The sequence below is a fragment of the Mesoplodon bidens genome (genome assembly GCF_964165515.1).
Source record: "Mesoplodon bidens genome assembly, chromosome: 2".
Taxonomy (NCBI): Eukaryota; Metazoa; Chordata; class Mammalia; order Artiodactyla; family Ziphiidae; genus Mesoplodon; species Mesoplodon bidens.
The window spans coordinates 31,807,560-31,823,373 of NC_138177.1; the positions used below are offsets into that span (position 1 = coordinate 31,807,560).

Sequence of the window (15,814 nt, forward strand, 5' to 3'; positions counted from 1 at the left end):
GCTAATCAATGAATTTGGTAAAGTAGCAGGATACAAAATTAATGCACAGAAATCTCTTGTAGTCCTATACACTAATGATGAAAAATCTGAAAGAGAAATTAAGGTAACACTCCCATTTACCATTGCAACAAAAAGAATAAAATACCTAGGAATAAACCTACCCAAGGAGACAAAAGACCTGTATGCAGAAAACTATAAGACACTGATGAACGAAATTAAAGATGATACAAACAGGTGGAGAGATATACCATGTTCTTGGATGGGAAGAATCAACACTGTGAAAATGACTATACTACCCAAAGCAACTTACAGATTCAATGCAATCCCTATCAAACTACCAGTGGCATTTTTCACAGAACTAGAACAAAAAATTTCACAATTTGTAAGGAAACACAAAAGATCCTGAATAGCCCAAGCAATCTCGATAAAGAAAAACGGAGCTGGAGGAATCAGGCTCCTTGACTTCAGACTATACTACAAAGCAACAGTAATCAAGACAGTATAGTACTGGCACAAAAAGAGAAATATAGATCAGTGGAACAGGATAGAAAGCCCAGAGATAAACCCACGCACATATGGTCACCTTATCTTGTAAAGGAGGCAAGAATACACAATGGAGAAAAGACAGCCTCTTCAATAAGTGGTGCTGGGAAAACTGGACAGCTACATGTAAAGGAATAAAATTAGAACACTCCCTAACACCATACACAAAAATAAACTCAACATGGATTAAAGACCTAAATGTAAGGCCACAAGACTATAAAACTCTTAGAGGAAAACATAGGCAGAACACTCTATGACAAAAATCACAAATCTTTTTTGGCCTACCTCCTAGAGAAATGGAAATAAAAACAAAAATAAACAAATGGACCTAATGAAACTTAAAAGCTTTTGCACAGCAAAGGAAACTATAAACAAGATGAAAAGACAACCCTCAGAATGGGAGAAAATATTTGCAAACGAAGCAACTGACAAAGGATTAGTCTCCAAAATATACAAGCAGCTCATGCAGTTCAATATCAAAAAAACAAACAACCCAATACAAAAATGGGCATAAGACCTAAACAGACATTTCTCCAAAGAAGATATACAGATTGCTAACAAACACATGAAAAGATGCTCAACATCAGTAATCATTAGAGAAATGCAAATCAAAACTACAATGAGGTATCACCTCATACCAGTCACAATGGCCATCATCAAAAAATCTACAAACAATTGGGCTTCCCTGGTGGCACAGTGGTTGAGAGTCTGCCTGCCAATGCAGGGGACACAGGTTCATGCCCCAGTCTGGGAAGATCCCACATGCTGCGGAACGGCTACACCTGTGCAACAGTGAGAGGCCCGCGTACCGCAAAAGAAAAAAAAATCTACAAACAATAAATGCTGGAGAGGGTGTGGATAAAAGGGAACCCTCTTGCACTGTTGGTGGGAATGTAAATTGATACAGCCACTATGGAGAACAGTATGGAGGTTCCTTAAAAAACTAAAAATGGAACTACCATATGACCCAGCAATCCCACTATTGGGCATATACCCTGAGAAAATCACAATTCAAAAAGAGTCATGCACCACAATGTTCATTGCAGAGCTATTTACAATAGCCAGGACATGGAAGCAACCTAAGTATCCATCAACAGATGAATGGATAAGGAAGATGTGGCACATACACACAATGGAATTTTGCTCAGCCATAAAAAGAAGCGAAATTGAGTTATTTGTAGTGAGGTGGGTGGACCTAGAGTCTATCATACAGAGTGAAGTAAGTCAGAAAGAGAAAAACAAATACTGTATGCTAACACATATATATGGAATCTTTAAAAAAAAATGGTGCTGAAGAACCTAGGAGTAGGACAGGAATAAAGACACAGACATAGAGAATGAACTTGAGGACACTGGGAGGGGAAAGGTAAGCTGGGACAAAGTGAGAGAGTGGCATGGACATATATACATTACCAAACGTAAAACAGATAGCTAGTGGGAAGCAGCCACTTAGCACAGGGAGATCAGCTCCATGCTTTGTGACCACCTAGAGGAGTGGGGATAGGGAGGGTGGGAGGGAGACGCAGAGGGAGGGGATTTGGGAGGATATATGTATACATATAGCTGATTCACTTTGTTATACAGCAGAAACTAACACACCACTGTAAAGCAATTATACTCCAATAAAGATGTAAAAAAAGGGGGGGGTTGGAAAGGATATAGGTAAGTTGTTTCCATGAAATTCTATTAATATAATTACAATTTAAATTTATTAGCTAGCAAAATGTTAGTAAAGCATTTGTTTTTCAGAAAACTGAAGAGGCTCAAACTATTCTGGAGAAAAACAAGAAAAAGTGTTCCTAAGAAATCCAAGGTGATTGGCTAGGCAACACCTTTTCAGTCCAGTGTGGTTCTTTTTTTTTTTTGGGGGGGGGTGGCTATGCGGGCCTCTCACTGTTGTGGCCTCTCCCGTTGCGAAGCACAGGCTCCAGATGCGCAGGCTCAGCGGCCATGGCTCACAGGCCCAGCCGCTCCACGGCATGTGGGATCTTCCCGGACCAAGGCAGAAACCCATGTCCCCTGTCCCCTGGCAGGCGGACTCTCAACCAGGGAAGCCCCCAGTGTGGTTCTTTATGACATCACTGAATTTATCCCTGAATGACTATGACTGATGATGTTACAGTGATCATCAGTGTATATTTGGCTGAATAGGAAAAGTATCTTCAGTGCTTTGACTGGAACACCATGTTAACTAATACTCAGGGCATTTCTTCTCTGTCTCTAACCAATTTTTGACAATAAATGCTTTTTCCATTTGAGAAAGAAAGATGCCTTCTCAAGGACTATTCCTGATTTTTCCTCTGTTGTTTATCTGCTTCTTCAGGGAGGTCTTCTGCATTTGTGATGGTACTACCTGGAGAAAGGTTGGATGGGAAATTTTTCCAGAAGAAATGCATTATTTGAAAGTTAAGCCCTCTCCATCTCACTGTCTACCTTACCCTCTGGACAAACTATGCTACAATTTTGCTAGTATGGATATATTTCAGAGTTGTTTACATCTTATTTATATTTTAGTACAAGCTCTCTTTTTAATCCTGTCTGTTTTCTCTGCTCATTACCTGTGGGTGAAATGGAAGAAACACCAAAAAAAGGTGAATTAGTGATGCAAATAATAATAGTTATAGAATATCAAAGAGTTTAAAAGAAAGATTATCATCTTCTTTGAGAGAAAGAACCATGTCTTATTCTTCTTCATAATCTCCCCAATTTCCACCATTCATCCCCAGCATGTAGCAGTTTCTTGCATATGTCGGGTGTTCAGCAAAGGTGTACTCAATTAGAAGGTCCTTAAAATAACCTATTAATTTTAGATAGATTATTTCAAATTATGAAACACACCAAGAAAGTAGTGAGCTACAGTGAGTAGAATGCATAGGAAGTGAAGGTATCTGTCTGAGCCCTTAGGTAAGTCATTGTATCTTTCTCAGCTGCCTGATCCATAAAATTAAGGATATGGAACGACATCTTGTTAGATCCCTTCCCGATCTAAGAAAGCTAAGGATACAAAAGTCGGCATGTATTTTTTTAATAGACTGTAAACTAATTTCTAATTTCAGTATAACTTTCTGGAAAATAGCACTCAAACTAATTTCCCACTTTGCCAGTGACACCATATTTTGAGGCAATCTTAAAAGCTCAATGACCTTCACAACAATTAGATATTTATAAAATGACTACGATTTATCACATTATACCTTAAGGTTGTTTACTAAAGGAAAATATTTTACTAATATTCAAATAATTTCTCCCAGCAGAATGCTCTAATCACAGAAAGTACTTATTAAATGTTTGCCAATGGTGATAATGATCGCTATAACCTTACCCAAGGGCATATAAAAAAGAGCATTTCTTCTGCATTTATACCTTTCATCTACAGTAACTTTTTCTTTGCATAAATAAGTAACATGTGGTATTTGGAGTTTAAGTGTATATATCCAGAAAACAAATTTAATTTGAACTACAGTAATAAAAAAATCTCTAATATTTTTTTTTCTCCTTTTAGCTGAAGAAACAAGCCTCCTTAGATACAGCTGGTAATGATCTAGAAAGCCAGCCCATCTATGACTGCAGACTGGCGGCCACAACATCAATGCATTATCACCAAGTACCTGAATCAAGTGTCCCATCATCCTCCAGCTAAGAAAGTCAAGCACCAAAAACTAAAGGGGAAGAAGAGTGAAGGAGAAGGAGCCAGAAGATACTAGACATATCCATATGCAAATATAGCTCAGTCCATTATGAAGACTACACAAGAAATCTATTGTGAGAACTCATGTAAGGACAAAAATGGTTCTTTGGAATCCTTTGTAAATTTTTTGCCACATTCTTTACTGAAACTTTCCAACAAAGTCTGGATTGAACAGTGATTTCTATTCAGCTAAAATGGCTCCATACTCATTAAAAGCACTGGGGAAAGACTGTATACGATCACTGCTTCATGTTTAAATGCTTTGTCCTTTTCAGTGCATTAGATTACTAATCATTAAGCAATCTGTAGAACAGAATCTTCATTTAGTGTTTCAGTAAATCTCTGATTTAAATAATATTTGTGATTTTTCTCAGTTTCCTGAGCAAATTTTATGGCCACACTGAGATGTTTAATTTCCCATCTCATATTGTTAAAATGGTATGGAAATACTAAGGAACAGATTAATTTTTTTTTTTGCGGTACGCGGGCCTCTCACTGTTGTGGCCTCTCCCGTTGCGGAGCACAGGCTCCGGACACGCAGGCTCAGTGGCCATGGCTCACGGGCCTAGCCGCTCGGCGGCATGTGGGATCTTCCCAGACCTGGGCACGAACCCGTGTCCCCTGCATCGGCAGGCGGACTCTCAACCACTGCACCACCAGGGAAGCCCCCAGATTAATCTTTTAAAGTATAAATGTTTCCATTTTCAGTAAAATAAATGAGGAATTAAGTATCACCACTTTTTTAATTTCAAACTTTTGTTGATAAGATGCCTCAGTTTTTTAAAATATTCCACACTTTTGTTGATCAGTCATCTCAATTTTTTTTTAATGAATGGTTTCCATATTTTCCAAACAAAAGCTGAGAGACTGGCCAGAGACTAGGACAGATTTTCTTAACAACATGTTGAAGAATCCCAGAAAAATATACCAGATCTATAATATACCTCCCATCAATATAAGGGGAAAAAAACTTTTAAAAAAACAATCCTTTGTACAGTAATAGATAGTGCTACAGTCTTTATAAATAACAGAAGAGAACAGTGCCTGCCTTGGGTTACTGTGGATTATTAAAAGTTTGTTTATGTAGAGAAATGCAAATCAAAACTACAATGAGATATCTTCTCACACCAGTCAGAATGGCCATCATCAAAAAATCTAGAAATAATAAATGCTGGATGGGTTTCCCTGGTGGCGCAGTGGTTGAGAGTCCGCCTGCCGATGCAGGGGACACGGGTTCGTGCCCCAGTCTGGGAAGATCCCACATGCCGCGGAGCGGCTGGGCCCGTGAGCCATGGCCGCTGAGCCTGCGCGTCCAGAGCCTGTGCTCCGCAACGGGAGAGGCCACAACAGTGAGAGGCCCGCGTACCACAAAAAATAAATAAATAAATAAATAAATGCTGGAGAGGGTGTGGAGAAAAGGGAACACTCTTGCACTGTTGGTGGGAATGTAAATTGATACAGCCACTATGGAGAACAGTATGGAGATTCCTTAAAAAACTACAAATAGAGCAAACATATGACCCAGCAATCCCACTACTGGGCATATACCCTGAGAAAACCATAATTCAAAAACAGTTATGGGGGCTTCCCTGGTGGCGCAGTGGTTGAGAGTCCGCCTGCCGATGCAGGGGACACGGGTTCGTGCCCCGGTCCGGGAAGATCCCACATGCCGCAGAGCGGCTGGGCCCGTGAGCCATGGCCGCTGAGCCTGCGCGTCCGGAGCCTGTGCTCCGCAACGGGAGAGGCCACAACAGTGAGAGGCCCGCGTACCGCAAAAAAAAAAAAAAAAACAGTTATGTACCAAAATGTTCATTGCAGCTCTATTTACAATAGCCAGGACATGGAAGCAACCTAAGTGTCCATCATCGGATGAATGGATAAAGAAGATGTGGCACATATATACAATGGAATATTACTCAGCCATAAAAGGAAACGAAATTGAGTTATTTGTAGTGAGGTGGATGGACCTAGAGTCTGTCATACAGAGTGAAGTAAGTCAGAAAGAGAAAAATAAATACTGTATGCTAACACATATATATGGAATCTAAGGAAGAAAAAAAGTCATGAAGAACCTAGGAGTAAGACGGGAATAAAGACACAGACCTACTAGAGAATGGACTTGAGGATATGGGGAGGGGGAAGGGTAAGCTGTGACAAAGTGAGAGAGTGGCATGGACATATATACACTACCAAACGTAAAATAGATAGCTAGCGGGAAGCAGCTGCATAGCACAGGGAGATCAGCTCTGTGCTTTGTGACCACCTAGAGGGGTGGGATAGGGAGGGTGGGAGGGAGGGAGACGCAAGAGAGAAGAGATATGGGAACATATGTATATGTATGACTGATTCACTTTGTTATAAAGCAGAAACTAACACACCACTGTAAAGCAATTATACTCCAATAAAGATCTTTAAAAAATAAAAGGATTTTAAATTATATAATGTGAATTTCACCTACAATAACTATTCATGAAGGGATGAATTAAATTCTTCACTATTTTCTTTTTGCATATATATATATATATATATATATATAATCACAAAATCGAAGGTATTGACAGAAATAATGCTCCTAGAAAATACTCAATACAAGCGGACAATTATGTATAAAATAATCTACAAAGTATAACTCATCTTTTTCTTCCCAAATGTGCTACCTTCCCTCAATTTCCTTACTTCTATTAATTCTCCCAGTACCCTTCTCATTTTACTAATAAGCAAGCTCCTTATGGCTGCCCTATGAATCTTCCTAAATATCACTCTAATCCCCTTCCTCGTCTACGTAAAATCTTTCAGTGGCTTCCAACAGCTACAGAAATGAAATCACCTTAGCCTGACATTTGGGAGTATAATCTGACTGTAATAATAGTAGCATCATTCTTCGAGTGTGATCACACACCAGGCGTTGTGCTAAGTTCTTTATATCATCTCATCTCATTCTCACAACAACGCCCGCAAGAGGTAAGAACTATTAGTGGCTCCCTTTTCTGGAAATTAAGACTGAAGTATAAAGAATTTAAGTATCTTAAATAAGTCCAAGGTCACATAGGTTTCAAGTAGAGACACCAGTATTTAAACTCAAGCAATCTGATTCAAAAGCCCATGTACTTCTGCCTGTGCTGTAGCCTAGATGTGTACATTATGACTTGCTATTCTAGTAAGGCAATCTCATCACTTTTTCCCCAACATGTCACTTTCATTCATAAGATTTTGCTCACACCCTTTCCCCTTACACTGTGTATGCAAATCCCACCCTTTCTTCAAGGCCCACCTCAACTCCACCATGCTCTGACTTCATGTTCTCTGACCACCCCATAGCACGTACCACCTGCTCTGCCTCTTTTAACCCTTAATTATAGTCTTTCTGATATTGTTATTTAACTCTAGAGTGTGTCTGTAGGTTATCATCCCTCACCTAACAAATGTCCAGAGGGCAGGAACAAGTAATTGTACCACAACGGTGCTATGCTCATAGTGGGCATTTAATAAATGCTTGCTACAAAAACACAAATGCAGATAACTATGTAAAATGAATGCCATGAACTTCCTTAGTACTAGTTTTTTAACCAATGTTTGTATGCATACATAATCACACAGGTATATCTTCGTGAAATCTCTAAGCTCTATTCTACAGGATTACGGAAATGATGCAAGAAAAATATTAGTGAAACTCAAAACAGTACATAGTGGGCTTCCCTGGTGGCGCAGTGGTTGAGAGTCCCCCTGCCGATGCAGGGGACACGGGTTCGTGCCCCAGTCCGGGAGGGTCCCACGTGCCGCGGAGCGGCTGGACCCATGAGCCGTGGACGCCGGGCCTGCGCGTCGGAGCCTGTGCTCCGCGGTGGGAGAGGCTGCAGCGGTGAGAGGCCCGCGTACCGCAAAAAAAAAAAAAAAAACAACAGTACATAGTTTTTTGACCTTTGATTAAAGCATAACATACATATAGAAATGTGCAAAATTTATAAGTGTACAGCTCAATGAATTTTCACAAATGAGCACACCTTGTAAACAGCAACCAAATTAAGAAAAAAATATTATGCCCCAGAAGTACCCCTCATGCCACAATGATACATGCTATTCTGACTTCTACCACCACAGATTAATTTTGCCTAGCAAACCATTTTAAATTATTACAATTGTTTCTACCTGGGGAATCAAATATATTCCTCAAGTATGCCATTTTTTTAAAACATTTAAGGAATGGTCCACTCCGCCTAGGTCTCTCAGAAAATGGCCTTGAACATATTTTATACATATATTCTTATAGAAAATTATTGGTGAAATTGTTAGAAGGTGATAAATCAACCAGCTTCCAACCAATATAGTTTCTGTTAAGTACAATGTTTTAGGCCAATAGCAAAATAGCAACAACAACAAAAAAGGCAGATTTCACATATTATCACCACCAGTGACTATGGTTAGGCCTACAAATAAAACATCTTGATAGAAGGTGAAAATGTTAATCACCTCTTTGCTTTGTTAAATACATAGCCTATAACCCTGTAACTTGAGTCAGTTTTCTACTACCTTGTGAGTTTCCTTACCTGCCCAGTCCAGGAACTCAACACACTCAGTCTGGGAATACCGAGCAGCAACATCTCGAGCTCGCTCTTCCTGGAAGTTCAGAGATTCTATATCAACATCCAATTCCACCAGTGCTTTCAAAGTTTCCAAACGACCCCAGGCTGCAGCACAGTGTAGGAGTGTGTAACCTAACAAACAGAATGAGGATGGTCAGGTCAAGAAGACTGTGCTGTTTTAGGGTATTTTATGGACTAGAAGATCACAATGGCAATCAGGTATTGAACAATTACTACAGGCTAGGCACTATTCTAAGTGCTTTACATACAGTAAATTCATTTAGTTCATAAAAACCCCTATGAGGTCAGAACTATTATAATCCCTATTTTACAGATAATGAAACAGAGGTCCAGAGAAGCTAAACTTCCCCAAGGAACACAGCCAGTAAGTGATGAACACAAGGCACCAACACAGGCAATCTCAACTCTGAGCTCTTCAACATCTTCTAAGGAAGATGGCAATCTCCCTAACAGTCATCTACTGGAACACAATTAGACCTTTGACTTTAGTCTAAGGAATCTGCATCAACTCTAATTATTCTATTATTGCTAACACAATCATACAAATTACTACAACTGGTATGCCTTTGGTTTGGAAATTAATCATTTGAATTAAAATGGAAATTATGACCTATCCAATTAGAAAGCTATTTCTTAGATTTACTGAGGCAACTACCATGAGGTATAATTGTAAAGGTGAAAAACATGGGCGGCATCTTAAAATTTTTTCAGACTGGTTTAAAAAAATCAAGTCAAAACTGATTGTTTTAACTTACCCACGAGGATACATTTGTAATTCACTTAACTGGCCAAAGAGGCATGTAGCACTACAAGAAGCGTTGAGCAAAAGAATGAACTAGCATGTATTAAATGTACTAAGTACTAGGTACTTTATGGGTTACTACTTCATTTAATCCTTCCACTAACAGTATGAGGTAGGTATTATCAGCCCCATTAAAGGATACAGAGGAAAGTGCAGATCAGAAAGACTATACCTTGCCCAAGGCCACACTGGTAGTAAGCAGCCAAAGCAAAATCAAACCCAGATCTGTTGCCAAATAAAAGGTTTATAAGGAAAAGGAAATAGCACTCAAATGTCTGCCACTGGTTAGAGTAGGGAAAGAAAGAACAAGGACTCCTCCACTTCCTTTCAGAAACCTCTCCCTTGGCTCCCTATTTACCACATTCCCACAGTCCTGGGTCTCAGACCAAGTTGTAAAGGATCTTTGTCTTGAGGCTATCATAACCAGAAGGGATAATAAAGAATTAATAAGGAATCAAAAGGAGCATGAAGTAAGCTACTCCAGGATCAGCCAAAAGTGGAATTACCTCCCCTCTTTGGCCCAACTCTTTTTTTTTTTTTTTTTTTTTTGAGGTACGCGGGCCTCTCACTGCTGTGGCCTCTCCTGCTGCGGAGCACAGGCTCTGGACACGCAGGCTCAGCGGCCATGGCTCACGGGCCCAGCCACTCTGCGGCATGTGGGATCTTCCCGGACCGGGGCAGGAACCCGTGTCCCCTGCATCGGCAGGCGGACTCTCAACCACTGTGCCACCAGGGAAGCCCCCAACTCTTTTTTTTAATGTTACAACAGTGAGACATTTCAGAACACCAAGAGATAAAGACTGGCCCAAGAATGTGATCATGGCTTTAGCCCCTACAAAATGGGGGGCCAAGAATTACCCAGATACCAACCTTCATTGTTCCTGCCTTCCAAAGATGCATTTCTTCAGCCAAACGGCCCAAGGCCCCTGGTTTGCTGGGAGAAGGGGACGCTATCTATGGAAAAGACACCACTGCAATAGCAGGAGCAGGAGGCCATTCCAAATGAGACATTCTGGGTCCTGATACTGCTTTTCTCAAGGCTGAAGTTACAGGCCAGGCCAGCAGTAACATCTAAATTTTTTTCGTATTTTTTAATATACATAGTTTAAAAACAAGAAAACATGATTTCTAAACAGACACAGGCTTTGACCAAGGAATTTAAAACCTATGGGTTTAAACCATGGGTTTAAAAAAACCATTGTATGTTTTCTTTTTCCCCTTGTGAGAGATGGTGTGTTTTCTAGAAGAAAACACACAGATCTTTGTACTATATGAACCCCATAGCCTTCCCAGGAAAAGAAGAACATTTAAATAAGATGATTTCAAAAGCATCCAGACAAGAAGGGGATTTTCCTAAAGTTCTCCCATAATATTGGCAATGAGTATTTGATCCCAGAAGGGAGATACAGAAGGTTACATTTAGAAATCCCAGCACGAAGAAAGGGACCATAAATGGAATTCTGAAAAATTGGGATTGGTTCTAAGAGAAAAATAATTTCTTTGTGGAAGACTACTGGTTACTAAATAGAGAGAGTCAACTGAGTAGGTAGTTCACAGTAAGGCAAAAGATCAGATAAGAAGAAAAGTAATCTTTTTCCTCTATGCAGGCACTGTTCTGTGTGCTTCACAAGTATCAACTCATTTAATCCTCACTACAATCCTATGACGTAGGCACGAGTATTTTTCTCATTTATAGATGAGGAAACAAAAGCATGGAGAGGATAAGTACTTTTCTCAAGGTTGCTATATATTGATGAAGGTCATTAATAAGGTCAAAAACTCCAATGATGATAGTCACAAACAAGTAATAGGCCATGGAGCAAAATACTCACCTACCTAGAATATTTTTCACAATCTGCATACCACCAGCAGTACCAGACTCTTTGAATTCCCCAAATCATGTTGTTTCATGCCTCTATAACTCTGCATATGCTGCTTTTTTCTAATACAGTAATTACAGTAGCAAAATTAAAAATAGAAGTATAAATTTTATATTTACTTAGCATTAATACTGGTATTTTGTAAAACTGAGTTCAGAATTCATTTTTTTAATTAGTGTAACTAATACACTTTATTTTTTATTTATTTATTTACTTTTTATTTATTTATTTTTTGGCTGCATTGGGTCTTTATTGCTGCATGCAGGCTTTCTCTAGTTGTGGCGAGCGGGGGCTACTCTTTGTTGCAGTGCACAGGCTTCTCATTGCGGTGGCTTCTCTTGTTGCAGAGCACGGGCTCTAGGCACGCGGGCTTCACTAGTTGTGGCACACGGGCTCAGTAGTTGTGGCACACGGGCTTAGTTGCTCCATGGCATGTGGGATCTTCCCGGACCAGGGCTCAAACCCGTGCTCCCTGCATTGGCAGATGGATTCTTAACCGTGGCGCCACCAGGGAAGCCCACTAATACACTTTAAATACGAAAATGTATAAGCATAAAATATCAGATAAAAGCATAACTATCAAACAGGAATATTAAGTATATATTGTCATTCTATTAGCAATATAAATTGTCAGATAAAACAAATCAAAATTAAAGATTAAAAAACAAATACTAGGGCCTCCCTGGTGGCGCAGTGGTTGAGAGTCCGCCTGCCGATGCAGGGGATACGGGTTCGTGCCCCGGTCTGGGAGGATCCCATATGCCGCGGAGCGGCTGGGCCCGTGAGCCATGGCCTCTGGGCCTGCGCGTCCGGAGCCTGTGCTCCGCAACGGGAGAGGCCACAACAGTGAGAGGCCCGCATACCACAAAAAAAAAGAAAAAAAAAAAAAAAAAATACTAGGGACTTCCCTGGTGGTACCGTGGTTAAGAATCCGCCTGCCAATGCAGGGGACACGGGTTCGAGCCCTGGTCTGGGAAGATCCCACATGCCACGGAGCAACTAAGCCTGTGCGCCACAACTACTGAGCCCGCATGCCACAACTACTGAAGCCCACGTGCCTAGAGCCCGTGCTCTGCAACAAGAGAAGCCACCGCAATGTGAAGCCCACGCACCAAAACGAAGAGTAGCCCCCACTCACCACAACTAGAGAAAGCCCACACGGCAACGAAGACCCAATGCAGCCAAAAATTAATTAATTAATTAATTAATTAATTTAAAAAAACACAAATACTATAAAAATGAAGAAAGTATAATCATGAAAATTGCAAATAAAACATTATTTGATTTTTTAAGTGTGTCAATGGTATCAACAGGATATTTCTGTACAAGTTTTTTCAGCTACTGAAGTTTTTCTCACTCAATATTAGTTGGAAGTAGTTATAAACCAATACCAAATATTTTCCTTCGAATTACCTCAACTCTAATTTTAAAAGAGAGAGATATCTCCGAACAGCTTTTTGCTTTTTTGATAGAACGGCAATCTTTTTATTGAGAGTAAGTTGTAATCTTTATAGCCAAAGAAAACATTGCTGGTTCATATTTGTCTTTTTTAGTTTCCACATATACAGAGAGAGATTCCATTTCAGTTTCCTGATCAATTTCAAAACTATGAGATTCACATTCTACTTGTTTGGGAAGTTTGTGAACTTAAGAATTATTCTTACAATAGAAATTTTGTAATACCACGATATGGACCGTTTAAGTTTGTAATCTTCAGTTTGTCTTTTTATATACACTGAGCAATTAAATCATTGAAATTGTTCTCAACCCATAAATGACTCTGATATCATATTTTTTAAATACCAAATAAAACTATTATACCCATAAAAAGGCCAGCATTTCATTACCTAAAATAGTGGGTAAGTATACCAGAATAACAACAATATTGTAACACTAAAATCTGATACTACAGTTACTATACTGCCTGCCATGACCAATCCTTAAACCTCCTTTGTCTGGTAAACTCTTGGTCATTCTTCAAGATTCAATATATTGGACTTCCCTGGCAGTCTAGTGGTTAAGATTCCACGCTTCCACTGCAGGGGGCGCGGGTTCGATCCCTGGTCAGGCAACTAAGATCCCGCATGCTGTGCGGTGCAGCCAAAAAATAAAAAAAGATTCAATATATCGCCTCCTCTGTGAAGCCTTCCTTGACCATGTCCAACACTTCCACGTAAAGTTGACTAATCTCTCCTCTGAGCTATCACTGTACCCTGTCCCACTGTATATTAATTATCTATTTACACATCTGTTTTCTGCTAAACTGTGAACTTGTCCAAGTTTGTTGAATTCATTCATCTTTCCCCAGTTCCCAGCACAAGACCTGTCTAGTCCTCCATCCTTAACAAATGTTTGCGTATTGTATGGAAAGACAGAGTTTAAAACAGTAATTAGTTCCGATCATGCCTGTTTGAGTATGGCCAGGTTTAGAGACCAAAGCCTTGCCAGAACCAGAGGAGGTTCCACCATCAATAAACTGCAACCTCACACACCTGTCCTTGGCTCAAACAGAAAAAAAGGCACTTCCCAATACACCAGAAGTCAGTAGTACAGAGAGCTGAGACTGTAAGAACTGTTTCATTCTCCTCCCTTTGGATAAAAAGTGTCCAATTCTTCAGTATTTAAAAGGAAAAGAAATCCTGAAAGCAAATGTGATCCATCAATCACCTGGAAAATCATTTTCCTTCCTATCCATCTGAATATCATCCACAAATAAATGGTATACATCTTCTTACTTTAGAGATATCTACCTGCAGTTCTTCACCCAGAAGTCCCTTAATTTTAGGCCAATGGCTTCTTAAAATTAATAGTGTTCACATATACGCACACAATTATTCATCCTTTAAAAAAAAAAAGAAAATTCTGTCATTTGTGACAACGTGGATGAACCTCAAGGGCATTATACTAAGTGAAATAAGCCAGATAGAAAAAGCCAAATACTGCATGGTATCACTTATATGTGGAATCTAAAATAAAAATTAAAAGTTAAACCCATGGAAACAGAGTAGAAAAGTGGTTACCAGGGGCTTGAGGGGTGGGGTAAACAGGGAGGGGTTGGTAAAAGGGTACAAACTTTCAGTTATAAGATGAAAAAGGTCTGAGGACCTAACGTATAACATGATGACTATAGTTAATAACTATATTGTATAACTGAAATTTGCTGAGAGTAGAACGTAAATGTTCTCACAAAAAAAATTTTTTTAAACCCTGAATTGATCTGCTCTCCCACATGAACAAGCTCATGGGAACTGAGTCAATACTAACCAAACAAGAAATTTACTGGTAAACTGTAATGTAATTCATTATTTTATAATGATTAAAATAATAATTGCCAAATTGGTACAATTAGGTTGGCCAGTTCATGCATACTTTCCATTATAAAATCACCTTCATGGAATGCCAAATAAGCTTAGAATTTCCCAAATCATCAAGTCCTGGTTCCTTTTAATTTACCGGTTCTCTCCATTTCTCTCCTCTCCATTTTACTATAAGCAGAACAAAGCAAGCAGGATGCACCTTCAACCTCTGCTAAACAAGATTTCATGGCAAGCATGATACCAGAATGAAGAAATGGATTATCTTAGAGCACATCATCAAACTGGAAAGACTGTACACCTATATCCACACACTGGAGAATACCTAACAAGAGGATGGCAATAGTCATATCAATTAGTCAGAACACCACCTTCCTTGAATAGTATTAGAGGCACACTGTCAGATATTGATTTGGGGCTCTCATTTTCTTTTATGTAGTATGATTTTAGATATGACTATTAGTCCCACTTTTTGGGTAAAGAAACTGTAGCATGGAAAGGTTATATAATTTGCCCAAGTCGTAGCTAAGATTCAATACTAGGTAAGTTTGCTTCAGGTTTTCAATAGCCTTAAGGAAGGTTTCTTCTGTTCCTATTTCCCTAAAAGCTTTCATCATGAACGAGTGCTGCATTTTCTTTCAAAAGACTTTTCTACATCTATTGATATGATCATGTGGTTTTGTTTATTTAATCTTTTAATGTAGTGAATTATACTAACATTTTTTTCTAATGTTAAAACCATCCTGCATTAATGGGATAAACCCAACCTAGTCCAATAAATGTTTTAACACACAATCTTAGATTCAATTTGTTAATATTTTATTTAAGATGTTTGCATCTGTGTTATTAAATGACTGGCCTATAATTTTCCTTTCTAGTGCTGTCCTTAACTAGTTTTGCTATAAAAGTTATCTCTCATAAAATAAGTTAAGTAGTTTTCCAACTCTCTTTACATTCTCTGGAACCTTTGTATCAGCTAGAGATTA

General features: G+C 39.2%; 2 protein-coding genes across 4 annotated transcripts in view; one reads left to right on the forward strand and one right to left on the reverse strand.

The window, feature by feature from the left end:
• ANKRD45 (ankyrin repeat domain 45) overlaps positions 1-15,814 on the reverse strand; it is a 58,263-nt gene that overhangs the window by 32,578 nt on the left and 9,871 nt on the right. For all 3 annotated transcript variants that reach the window (XM_081225874.1, XM_081225875.1, XM_081225873.1), the window contains exon 3: positions 8,776-8,943. In XM_081225874.1, coding sequence (XP_081082000.1) covers positions 8,776-8,943 — 168 coding nt within the window. The remainder of the gene's footprint in view (positions 1-8,775; positions 8,944-15,814) is intronic.
• Positions 2,811-4,247, forward strand: TEX50 (testis expressed 50; the record flags this gene model as incomplete). Its single annotated transcript, XM_081225876.1, is given in 3 exon segments — positions 2,811-3,134; positions 4,046-4,132; positions 4,134-4,247. Coding segments are annotated over 3 exon segments (525 nt in total).